This window comes from Microcaecilia unicolor, chromosome 3 (assembly GCF_901765095.1).
Source record: "Microcaecilia unicolor chromosome 3, aMicUni1.1, whole genome shotgun sequence".
NCBI lineage: Eukaryota > Metazoa > Chordata > Amphibia > Gymnophiona > Siphonopidae > Microcaecilia > Microcaecilia unicolor.
Window position 1 is genome coordinate 433,429,168 of NC_044033.1, and position 12,700 is coordinate 433,441,867.

At 43.3% G+C, this 12,700-nt stretch overlaps 1 protein-coding gene across 1 annotated transcript in view; it reads left to right on the top strand.

Annotated features, from left to right (window-relative positions):
- Nucleotides 1–12,700, top strand: part of NOL10 (nucleolar protein 10) — a 189,614-nt gene that overhangs the window by 140,838 nt on the left and 36,076 nt on the right. Inside the window, 1 exon segment of the mRNA XM_030198866.1 lies at nt 4,087–4,189. Coding sequence (XP_030054726.1) covers nt 4,087–4,189 — 103 coding nt within the window.

Genomic DNA, 12,700 nt, shown 5'->3' on the forward strand with positions numbered 1-12,700 from the left:
TCGATTCCCGGCACAGGCAGCTCCTTGTGACTCTGGGCAAGTCACTTAACCCTCCATTGCCTGCCGCATTGAGCATGCCATGAGTGGGAAAGCGCAGGGTGCAAATGTAACAAAACAAATGCAGTTGTTTCCGACAAATGTTTATATGTGATTTGGCCTTCATCCTGCAACGGGAAGTTGCTGTGTGATTATGGGCCATTATAGCTTAAGTATAATGAGAATTTTTGATGAATATTCCCCCTTAGACAGGTATTGTTTGCTGAACCCATAGCCTTATTGGAGGTATACACTGTATAGCATTTCATAAATTTTTATTAGCCGGTTTTCTGAAAGGAAGAATGCTCTTGAGATAGCTTTGTACATATCCTGCTCATAACTCTTGTTTTTTCTGTCCTAACCACAACAGATTTTTCAGGACATGTCATGGGGAGAATGACCCTTCATGAAGATCTGTTGATTGTTTTTTTAGATTTATGGACTGTGAATTAATTCTTTGTCCTGGATAGCCAGTATTCACTGAAGTTTGCAGTTGTTACAACCACACATTGTATTTATTGGCATGGCTTAGGTTATCTCTGAGTATTTTCAGATCTCAAGACAACTTTGAGTGATTTTTACTTGAATGAATAGCTATTACTTGGCATGAACACTATCCCCGTCATCATAGTTCACTGGTTCCTAAACCTAGTTCTGGAGGCACCCCAACCAGTCAGGTTTTCAGTATATCTACAATGAGTATTCATAAGATAGATTTGTGTGCTTTTAAGGTAGTGCATGCAAATCTGTTTGCTGAATATTCATTGTGGGTATCCTGAAAACATGACTGGCTGGGGTGTCTCCAGGGCCAGGTTTGGAACCATTGTTACAGCTAAAAGTACCCACCAAAGTTTCTTAAGGCTTATGTTTTTAACAGTAAAAATATATGTTCCAGGGGTGCATTTAGGTCACAGAGGGAGGGGGAAACAGTAACAAAATACACTTGCACATTTGACTTCTTGAAATGTCCACACCTTGTATGCCCCTGTTTTTTCTGCGCACGAAGTGGTAGGTACCTTTGTATGTAATTTTCAAAGGGTAAATAATTGTGCAGTTTTTTTTTTTTAATGAATGGACTTTGCACCTCTGCGGGGTGCTGAAGATTGTCCCCTCAAATGAATTACTGTAGTAAACTCATGAGTAGTATAAACAGGCCATAGTCAATGTGATACTCAACCACACAGCTTTCTCCTGCATTTTTTTTCAAATCTATGAATGAAATCACCAAGAAAATCCACTAATATCAAAAAATGACCACTGTAAAAAAAATTGGAAGGAAACGCCTCAGAGAGCTCCAAAATCATAAACAAACTGATGAGCTAGAAGGATCCAAAAAGACCTCTTACTCATAAGTACATAAGTATTGCATTACTGGGAAAAACCAAAGGTCCATCAAGCCCAGCATCCTGTTTCTAACAGTGGCCAATCCAGGTCACAAATACCTGGCAAGATCCCAAAAAGTACAAAACATTCTGTACTGCTTATCCCAGAAATAGTGGATTTTCCCCAAGTCCATTTAATAATGGTCTATGGACTTTTTCTTTAGGAAGCCGTCCAAACCTTTTTTAAAAACTCCTCTAAGCTAACTGCCTTTACCACATTCTCTGGCAACGAATTCCAGAGTTTAATTACACATTGAGTGAAGAAAACTTTTCTCTGATCAGTTTTAAATTTACTACATTGTAGCTTTATCCATTAAGGTCGCTTAACTCAAGTCCACAATTTTGGATCCTAGATTACATATGGTAGAGTAAAAAGGAAATTTTGATTAAAGATTCATCCCTGAAATACTAGGAAAACCCCCTTTATAATTAGAGCTATTTACCCCATGATCCATTTACCTGCAAGAAAAACAGTGAGTTGAGAAGGTTCAAAAACGACATATTTTACATCTTGATGCCTAATTACACATTTACAGGGATATCGCAAGTAAAATGTAGCTCCTGTCTGAAGGACACCTGGTTTAAGTAAAAGAAATTGTCGGTTTCTTTTTGGTTTCCCTTGTTATGTGTGGGAAAATTTGGACTTTAAAACCCCCAAAAGATTTTTGACTGTTTTTGAAGAATAATTTCATCAGCCAGCCTTCGTTTGGACTAGTACATTAAGCAGTATGAAGAGAGGATGTGATACTTGGGCATGAAGATTGCCATGACCTGTGTTTTGATGAGCTCTATGTTGACTTATCTGCATGACCTTGGATGCATCCTTCTCATTACCCCACTGTTCTGAGCTGATAGCTTGCTTGGAGTATTTCCAATCATTCCCCATCTTCCAGTGGTTGTTTCTGTGCAGCTTTTAAAACTGTATCTTCAATTGGAAATCGCATCAAAATTCTCTTTTGGATGATTGTTGCTATAGAAATGCAATTAGTTCTTCATATGCCACTGATTAAAGGCCCATTATCTTCCTTTATCCTGCCTCCTGGTCCAGCTCTCTCTCGCCTCTACCCCCAGGTCCATTATCTCTCTCTTCCCTCTCTCTCAACCCCCCTCACCTCCCCAAGTCCAGCACCTCTATTTTTCTGCCTTCCCTCCACCATCCCAGGTCCATTATTTCTCTCTCTCTCTCTCTGCACAGTCGGTTCAGCATCTCTCTCTCCCCTCCCAACCTGGTTTACCTTTTCAGTAAGTCTTCGGTCCTGCAGCAGCTGTATCGAAAGGCTTCCTGTGGCCTGCACTGGCCTTTCACTTTGACCTGTCCTGCACCCTTCTGACGCAACTTCCTGCTTTCAGAAGGGGAGGGACGGATCAGAGAGAGAGGACCGGTGCAGCATTTCACTACAGCTGGTGCTGCAGGGCAAAGAGTTATTGAAAAGGTAAGCCGGGTTGGGAGAGAAGGGGGGGGGGGGTAGCCACGGCGGTCTAGGAGGGGAGAGAGCAGATGCCTGACTGACAGTGCGGTGGAGGGAGGGAGGCAGATTGTTTATTAATAATGATTAATAATTAATGCATTGATTGTGATTAATGTGCAGCCATAATCAAAAGCAATTGTCAGTCCCAACCTCTATTTTTACAGAAATTATACTTACCAGTTGAGCACTTCACAAACTTGAAAGATTTCTTGCCCCGGGTCAAGCCAAGTGTTTTCACACAGCTGCATGAATGTCTGAGTGACTTATAGACTAGTCAATACCTTTTCCGGAGATGGGAAGATGGTAGAACGAGAGGACATGAAATGAGATTGAAGGGGGGCAGACTCAAGAAAAATGTCAGGAAGTATTTTTTCACGGAGAGAGTAGTGGATGCTTGGAATGCCCTCCCGCGGGAGGTGGTGGAAATGAAAACGGTAACGGAATTCAAACATGCGTGGGATAAACATAAAGGAATCCTGTGCCGAAGGAATGGATCCTCAGGAGCTTAGTCAAGATCAGGAGGCGGGGCTGGTGGTTGGGAGGCGGGGATAGTGCTGGGCAGACTTATACGGTCTGTGCCAAAGCTGGTGGTTGGGAGGTGGGGCTGGTGGTTGGGAGGCGGGGATAGTGCTGGGCAGACGTATACGATCTGTGCCCTGAAGAGCACAGGTACAAATCAAAGTAGGGTATACACAAAAAGTAGCAAATATGAGTTATCTTGTTGGGCAGACTGGATGGACCGTGCAGGTCTTTTTCTGCCTTCATCTACTATGTTACCTAGTACCTATTTTTTTTATCAGTCGAAAATAATTTCTGTATGTGTTTGTATATACATGTACATATAATTCAAGTAGGATAGTACAGAACAACATCTATATATACACATCTATTTGCATGTTTGTGTGTACGCATATACATATATGTATATGTATGCATGTACAGATACATATCAGTGATTTTAACAAATATGTTTTCCCCTTATTTTATTTTTTTAAATGTGTGTCAAAATCAAATTAAAAATTACTGTTGCAGTACTCCACAGGCAACAACCCCAACTATCAGTTTCTATTACAGATAAAAAATTTAAAAAAATTCCTGAAATGTGAATTCATCAATGAATCACAATCTGTAGTTTTTCAATATAGAATCAATTTATGAAGAGAGAGAGAAAAATTTTGTGTTTTGGATATTCCTTATAGGAAAACGCTTGAAGACCGATTGAAGGCTGAAGAAAAGCTTGAAACATTGAATATTTCTGATACGGCGGTAGGGAGTAAACAGCTGACATTTACACTAAAAAAGGTGAGTCCAAAGCTAGCAAACAGCTATTGCACATAATTCAGGATATGCTTACCATGGTTAATAGAAAGATGAGCAAATGCACTTAATGATACATGACATGCTTTTTTTCTTATCTCCTTGACTCTTAAAAATCAATTTTAGTTGCACAGGTGCTCATAAATGCTTAGCTGAAGGTTGGCTGTCAGCATCCACAGGGAACCCCAGAGCACTTTTTCCATGCCTGAATTAAGTATACATGCTCTGTATTCTCAAACCTAAATAAATTACCTCAAAGAACTTAAAGTATTTCTTTGTGTGGAAAACTTACCGCTAACAAATAAAGAAACAAAGTGGCCCTTTTACTAAAGTGTATTAGGAAGTTAACATATGAATTGGTGCATGTTCATTGATAACACACAAGCACAGTAACTGTAACTGCATTGTTTTAACAGCACATGCAGATTTACATCTTCAGTTCAGAAGGGATGGAAACTGGGCGGAGAATGGGCGTGGATAGCATATTAAGGCATGGTGCGGCAGGCGTAGCACCTCCTAAATAAACGCTAACCTCCGGATTCTATATAGCACAACTTAAGTTGTATGCGCAAGTCTAGTCATATTCTGGATTTGCGCATGCAACTTAGTTAACAAGCCAATCAGTGCTAATGATTGCCACTTAAGCAATTACTGACATTAATTGGCATTAATTAGAATTTACACACACAACTGCCTAGGTGTATTCTATAATGTGATGCATGTAAATTCTAAGTCGCATAGTTGAAAGGGGGGCGTGGAATGGGTGGGTCGTGGGCATTTCTAAAATCTATTCACATTGTTTTAGAATACACCCAGTCCTTACCTAATTTAGGTGTTGGCATTTACACTAAGTTTTACTTGGTGTAACTGCCCGCGACTAAATTTAGTCGCACGGATGGGCACTCAGCATATTCTATCAACGGCGTGGAAATTTAGGCTTATTCTATTAAGTATGCCTAAGTTTAGGCATACTTTGTAGAATACGCCTAGGTGTATTTTGTTTTGGCGCTAAGTTTTTAGGTATGATATATAGAATCTAGTCCTAAGTGTATCCAAACTAATTGCGACCAGAGTACTGTGTGCTAATGAACACTTTTACGTGGGAACTGCAGAGATCATGGTAGCCACATTCCCAATAGTTGTTGTATTGTCTTTGCACTTACTGTGCATTGATTTTTGCTTTAAGACATGGCAAGTGCAAAACCTAATGCACTTTAGTAAAAGGGCTCTTAAATATACTTCTGAAATGCATCTATAATAAAGCTCATTAATTAAATGAGCTGCTGTATTGATTGGGTGTCAAAAGAAATGGATGAAGGCCGTGCGCTAGATGTAATCTACTTGGATTTCAGCAAAGCCTTTGATACGGTCCCCCACAGAAGACTCGTGAGTAAGCTGAAAGGGCTGAACTTAGGACTGAAAGTGGTGAACTGGATAAAAAACTGGTTGACCAACAGGTGGCAGAGGGTGGTGGTAAATGGAATCCGCTCGAAGGAAAGAATGGTGAGCAGAGGGGTTCTTCAGGGATCGGTGCTGGGGCCCATTTTGTTTATATTTAAATGGTTTTTATTGATGATCAAACATTTGAAACAGCTTTATGAAAGGCAAACGTTCTGTAATCATAGTGACACATCATATGCATTTATGTACATCTTAACTGTATCATCAATTTTTACAACATTTACTCCCCTTCTACCCCCCCCCCCCCCCCCCCCCCCCAATATAACCTCTGTACCGTGAGCTTCTTACTTCATGGTCTCTATTCCTTCCAAAATTCTGTCACCAAACTTTACTGTCTTGTACAAGGAGTATATGTCTACCGGGTTCCCTTTACGTTAGGGTTTGCTAAAGTTGTTTAGTACAGCACTTCTTGCTTTATGAGAAATATTTTGCAGATAAGGGTTCCATATATTAATAAAATTCTTTCGTCTCTTTGGGTTACCATGGGCCCCCCATTTTGTTTAATATATTTGTGAGAGTTATTGCTGAAGGGTTGGAAGGAAAGGTTTGCCTTTTTGCAGATGACTCGAAGATATCCAATACAGTGGATACCCTGGAGGGAGTAGAATCGATGAGAAGGGATCTCCGAAAGAAGAATGGTCGAGGGTCTGGCAGTTAAAATTTAATATGCCAATTACCCAACCAGGGAACTACCTATCTCATATACCTGTGCTGTATTATCAATATAAAATACACAGGATCTCAATATATACTGCTCCTCTTTAATCCCTTACTATTATTATATTGAGTGGAAAAATTGAATCCCATGAAACTTGCTTGTGCTTAAAAACATTTGTTAATTTATCTTAACAAGAAGCTGTCTTAATGATATAATAGTACATTTGTTTATACAATACTAGTTGAACTCAATCCTAGCATCAATCAACTCTGAAGTGCAATGAGCCCTTCATGTGAGATTCATTAAATAACATAATAAAGAAATCAATCACACATAAGACTCACACAGGACTTAGCAATTCATATGCAATTAAAGCCACTGAGTCCTCTTAGGAATTTTAGGCTCAGGTGCTCCATAGTAGAGAGCTGCACGGGAACGGGGTTCGCGGGAACCCGCGGGTGGATGGAGGCAGTTCCTGTGGGGTTCCCGCGGGGATGGAAGCAGCTCCGCAGGGTTCCCGTGGGGATGGAGGCAGTTCTGCGGTCTTCTAGTAGAAGTGTAAGCTGCACCTGCACCAGCCTCTCATCTACCGAATACCAATTTCTTTGAGTGCTGTCTTCTCCTCCTCTTCTTCTTCCTTGCTTTAACAGCACAAATGTGGAAAGTCTTCCATTAAGGAGGTGGTAGAGTCACAAATGATAACGGAATTCAAAAAGGCGTGGGATGAACACAGAGGATCTCTAATTAGAAAATGGAAGTTATATAAAACCTAACCTTAAATGGCTGCATGTTTGTGGATGTGTCAAGTGACGCTTAGATGGCGACTCTGGCTGTGATGAACTAGGGCTGGTACCTGGCAGACTTGTATGATCTGTGTCTCATACATGGCAATCTGGTTTAGGATGGGCTGGAAAGGGCTTAGACAGCAACTTCAGTGGCTGGAACATGAGGACAGTGCTGGACAGACTTTTACGGTCTGTGTTCCACAAATGAGAAGACGAATAGACTGGAGTGGGCTTCAACGGCAACTCCAGTAGTTGGAACATAAGGATAGGGCCAGATAAACTTCTCTGGTCTTTGTTCCAGAAACACGAAAGAAAGACCATAATCAAGTATATAATATCACACTCATTGATTTAATGATGAATTGATCATGAGTGTGACTATTGGCAGAGTGGATGGACCGTTCAGGTCTATTTGCTGTCACTTACTATGTTACTATTAATCCTCTTTGCTACCAGGCTGGTGCACAGACCTCAGCTCTGACACAGGCACGAGAATCAGATGTCACCTGACCTACTGGCGCGTGCATGTGGCGACCTCTCAGCACACAGTGCAAGTGAATCGGAGACAAGTCTTACATGTGCGCACCAGAGTGTTCCAACTTCCGTTCCTTCCTTGCCTACAGTGCTGTGGCTCAAATCCAGAGAGAGACTGAGGGAGCTGACTGGAATTTTCTTTTATGTACCATTAAATTCTTACAGGGATGGGTGGGGATGGGTTAAATTCTTGTGGGGACGGGTTGGGATGGGTTAAAGTTTTGCAGGGATGGGTGGGGATGGGTAAGATTCCAGCGGGGACGGGTAAAATTCCAGCAGGGACGGGCGGGGATGGGTAAGATTTCTGTCCCCGTGCAACCCTCTACTCTATAGTAAAACCGTGCTACTTCTGAAATGGCTTGATCTACTGAAGGAGGACTGATGTATCCGGGATAGACTCCTTCGGGCTCAGTTGCCAGTTCAACTCACTCTTGACCATCAAGCATAAATGCAGATCAAAATGATAAACATCACTAATTCAATATATAAACTGCTCCCCTGCCTTTCTTCGTGATTTCTCATGCAAAGTCAAAATAGAAATCCATTCAACTCAACCCAGGACTTCCAAAGATTGAACTGATTAGACCATGAAGTATTCGTCCATCGCACACAACAGAGCCTTCAAAAGTATGGCCGAGTTTCACTATAAAGCTTTCTCAAAAGGCACGCAGTGTCATTCCTTTAACCTTCCTTGTAAGTACGCATATAGCAGCAACCATGCAATACGGAAGGGACTTCAAACCATAGAGACTCGTGGAGACTTCCTGACTCATTTGTTAAAATTTAATGCCAAGAAGTGCAGAGTGATGCATTTTGGGGTGTTGAAATAGGAGGGGAGAGATCAGTAAGCTCGACTCAGGAGAGAGACCTTGGGGTGTTGGTGTCGGAGGATATGAAGGTGAAGAAACAATGTGACAAGGTGATGGCCGTAGCCAGAAGGATGTTAGGCTGCATAGAGAGGGGTATAACCAGCAGAAGAAAGGAGGTGTTGATGCCCCTCTTCAAGTTGTTGGTGAGGCCCCCCTTGCAGTATCGTGTTCAATTTTGGATGCTGTATCTTGCTAAAGATGTAAAAAGAGTGGAAGCGGTACAAAGAAAAGCTATGAAAATGATATGGGATTTGCATTGCAAACCATACGTGAGGAGACTTGCCGACCTGAACATGTATACCTTGGAGGAAAGGAGAAACAGGGGTGACATGATAGACATTCAAATATTTGAAAGGTATTAATCCGCAAATGAACCTTTTCCGGAGACGGGAAGGCGGTAGAACTAGAGGTCATGAATTGAGGCTAAAGGGGGGCAGACTCGGGAGTAATGTCAGGAAGTATTTTTTCATGTGGAATGCCCTCCCGCGGGAGGTGGTGGAGATGAAAACGGTAATGGAATTCAAACGTGCATGGGATAAACACAAAGGAAAGCTGTTTAGACTCCCATTCCAAATTCCTCCACCCCCAGAAGGTTTTGACTACGGATGCATCCACTCTGGGGTTGAGGGTCATACCCAGGGGTCTGGTGCACTCAGAAGACCGAGTTATGGGCAATGTGGAACACTCTGAAGGCTTTCAGAATTCAGCTGTTGAACCAAATTGTGCTAATTCAAGACAATCAATTAAGTTGCCATGTACTATACCAACAAGCAGGGAGGTACAGGGTCCTACCTCTTGTGGCAGGAAGCAGTTGGGATGTGGCACTGGGCCACCAGGCAAAGCATTCTTCTCTCATACCTGGTAGGAAAGCACAACAGTCTGGTTGACAGACTGAGCAGGATGATGCAACCGCATGAGTGGTCTCTCAGCATGGGCATTGCCCACAAGCTCTTCTGAGAGTGGGGCACTCCCTCGATGGATATTTTTGCCACTCATCTCAAAACAAGATCCTCAGTACTGTTTCAGACTGAGGTCACACAGACTGGCATCGAAAGCCTTCCTTTTCGAATGGTGGGAGAGTCTCTTATATGCATATCCTCCCATTCCTCTGATTGGGAAAACTTTACTGAAACTCGAGCAGGACTGGGATACCATGATCCTTATCATGCCTTACTGGCCGAGGTAGATCTGGTTCCCTCTTCTTCTGGAGTTGTCCCCAAAGAACCGTGGAGGTTGGACTGTTTTCAGACCCTCATCATGCAGAACGAGGGGTCTCTTCTGCATTCCAACCTCCAGTCCCTGGCCCTCATGGCCCGGATATTGAGAGCATAAAATTTGCATACCTACAGTTGCCTGAGGGTGTCTCCAGGATCCTGCTTGCTTCCATAAAAGATTCCATTAAGAGATGTTATACTTTTTAAATGGAAGAGGTTTGCTGTTTGGTATGAGGGCAAGGCCCTAGATCTTCTCTCTTGCCCTACACAGAACCTGATTGAATACATCCTGCACCTTTCTGGGTTTGATTTGAAAACCAACTCTGTAGAGGTTCACCTCGGTGCGATCAGTGCTTATCACCGTGTGGGAGGTAAGCCCATCTCTGGACAGCCTCTAGTTGCTCGCTTCATGAGATGCTTGCTGTTAACAAAGCCCCCTGTCAAACCTCCAACTGTATCGATGGACCTCAGTGTCATCCTCACCCAGCTGATGAAAGCTCCCATTGAGCTGTCATGTAAAGTACCTGACTTTGGAAGGTCTTGTTTTTGGTGGCGATCACTTCATCTGACAGGGTTAGTGATCTTCAGGCCCTAATAGTGGATCCATCTTACACAAGGTTTCATCATAACAGAGTAGCTCTCCACATGCATTCTAATTATCTTCCTAAGGTGATATCGGAGTTCCATCTTAATCAGTCAATCATCCTGCCAACATTCTTCCCAAAGCCTCGTACTCATCCTGGCGAAAGCACACTGCACACCTTGTACTGCAAGTGAGCCTTGGCCTTGCATCTTGAGCAGACTAAGGCCTAAATCCATCCAACTTTTTGTGTCTCCTGACCCAAACAGGATGAGGTCAGCCATCAGTAAATACACATTATCCAATTGGCTAGCAGACTGCATCTCCTTCACTTATTCTTAGGCTGGGCTGACTTTGGAAGGTCATGTCACGGCTCACAGTGTCAGAGCCATGGCTGCATCAGTAGCCCACTTGAGGTCAGCCTCCATTGAGCAAGATACCTGATGTGACAACCAGTTCAGGCAGGCAGTCCTGAAGAATTTGTTCGGTGTCTAGAATCCAACTTCACCCTCCTAGGCCCATTCTTTTCTGATCCAGGCTGCATCGTCACAACAGGCCTGTTCATTTGTTATTGCTGGTTCTAGTCAGCTTTGCTGTTGCAAGTCCCTATTGACCATTGTTTTTGGTGAGCCTCATTGCTAGGGATTCCCACGTGTGAGAATACTTGTCCTCCTTGACCTCAGACAAAGTAGTCAGTCACCTGTAGCAGGTATCCTCTGAGGACAGCAGGACAAGCATTCTCACATACGAGTGGCATACTTTGATTTTTAATCCAAAAGCAGGTACCGCAAAACTCATACAGGTTCACGCATGCACTGTGTGGACCTACCAAAGGTTTTTTGAATACTAGGAACGCTTAGAAGCATCCGCATTGGAGGACCTTACCCATATATGAGAATAAATTACTTAGAGGTGGGAGTAACTAGCGAGGTAGTTAAATTTGCTGATGACAAAGTTATTCAAAGTCGTTAAATCGCAGGAGGATTGTGAAAATTTACAAGAGGACCTTACGAGACTGGGAGACTGAGTGTCTAAATTTATTTATTTATTACATTTGTACCCCGCGCTTTCCCACACACAGCAGGTTCAATGCGGCTTACATAGTAAATAGAATTACAAAGTCTTGTAAGGAAAATAATACAAACTGTTATAATGCCTGTGTATCGGTCCATGGTATGACCACACCTCGAATACTGCATCCAAATCTGGTCACCGCATCTCAAAACAAATACAGTGGAACTAGAAAAACCACAGAGAAGGGCGACGAAAATGACAAAGGGGACGGGATGGCAGATTATGTTTAATGTGAGCAAATGCATGTGGGAAAGAGGAACCTGAATTATAGCTACGTCATGCAAGGTTCCATGCTAGGAGTCACGGACTAAGAAAAGGGATCTAGGTGTCGTCGTCGATGATTCGTTGAAACCTTCTGCTCAGTGTGCTGCTGCGGCTAAGAAAGCAAATAGAATGTTAGGTATTATTAGGAAAGGAATGGAAAACAAAAATGAGGATGTTATAATGCTTTTGTATCTCTCCATGGTGCGACCGCACCTCGAATATTGCCTTCAATGATGTTTAGGACCGGAAACTGGAGGCTTCACTGAAGCAGGCCTTTGAGGTCTGAGCTCTTTCGCTCCAGGCCTCTGTCTGCAGCTCCTATGCAGCAAGAGTTTGCCTCTCATGGGCGCAGCAGGCGGTGGACCTGGCTTTGGAGGATGACCTGTCAGGAGTGAATTTTTCATTCCTGGAATCCGGCTTGGCTTATTTGGCGGATGCGTTGTATGACCTTGTGCATTCAGCTGCTAAGCAGTTGGCGTGGCTGTGATGGCCCAGTGGCTTTTGTGGTTGCAACATTGGGCAGCTGATGCAGCGTCTAAGCAGTGGCCTACCAAGCTCCTCTTTTGGGAGCGTTTGTTGTTTGGGGAAGACCTGGTGAACGGTCAAGGACTTGGGAGATTCTAAGATGCAATGATTCCTAGAGGACCGGCAGAAGCTGACGTTCTGGACTTGATTGGCATGGCCTCATTTTAAGGAGACCAGGAAGTATTGGCTGGGATGGGGAGTGCCACCAGCGGCTCCCTCTGTGGGCTTTCAGCAGCCTGGTTCCTTACAGTGGTCATCTTTTCGTGTTGACAAGCAGGGCTCGAGAGCTGGATCGAGGTCTGCTCCCCCCAGCGAGGGCTGCCTAATGGTGGGACGCCAGGCCTGTGCTTGACTCTGGTCATAGGGGGTTGGCTGACCCTATTCGAGCAGTAGGCCCGCTTTATGTCAGAGCAGTAGGTTCTCAACATTATCGGAAAAGGCTACAAGTTAGAGTTCTATCCCATAGGAGATTTTTTCTTGGAATCGCCATTCAGAGCGCAGTCCAAGCACTTAGCAGTGCTTGCCACCTTGC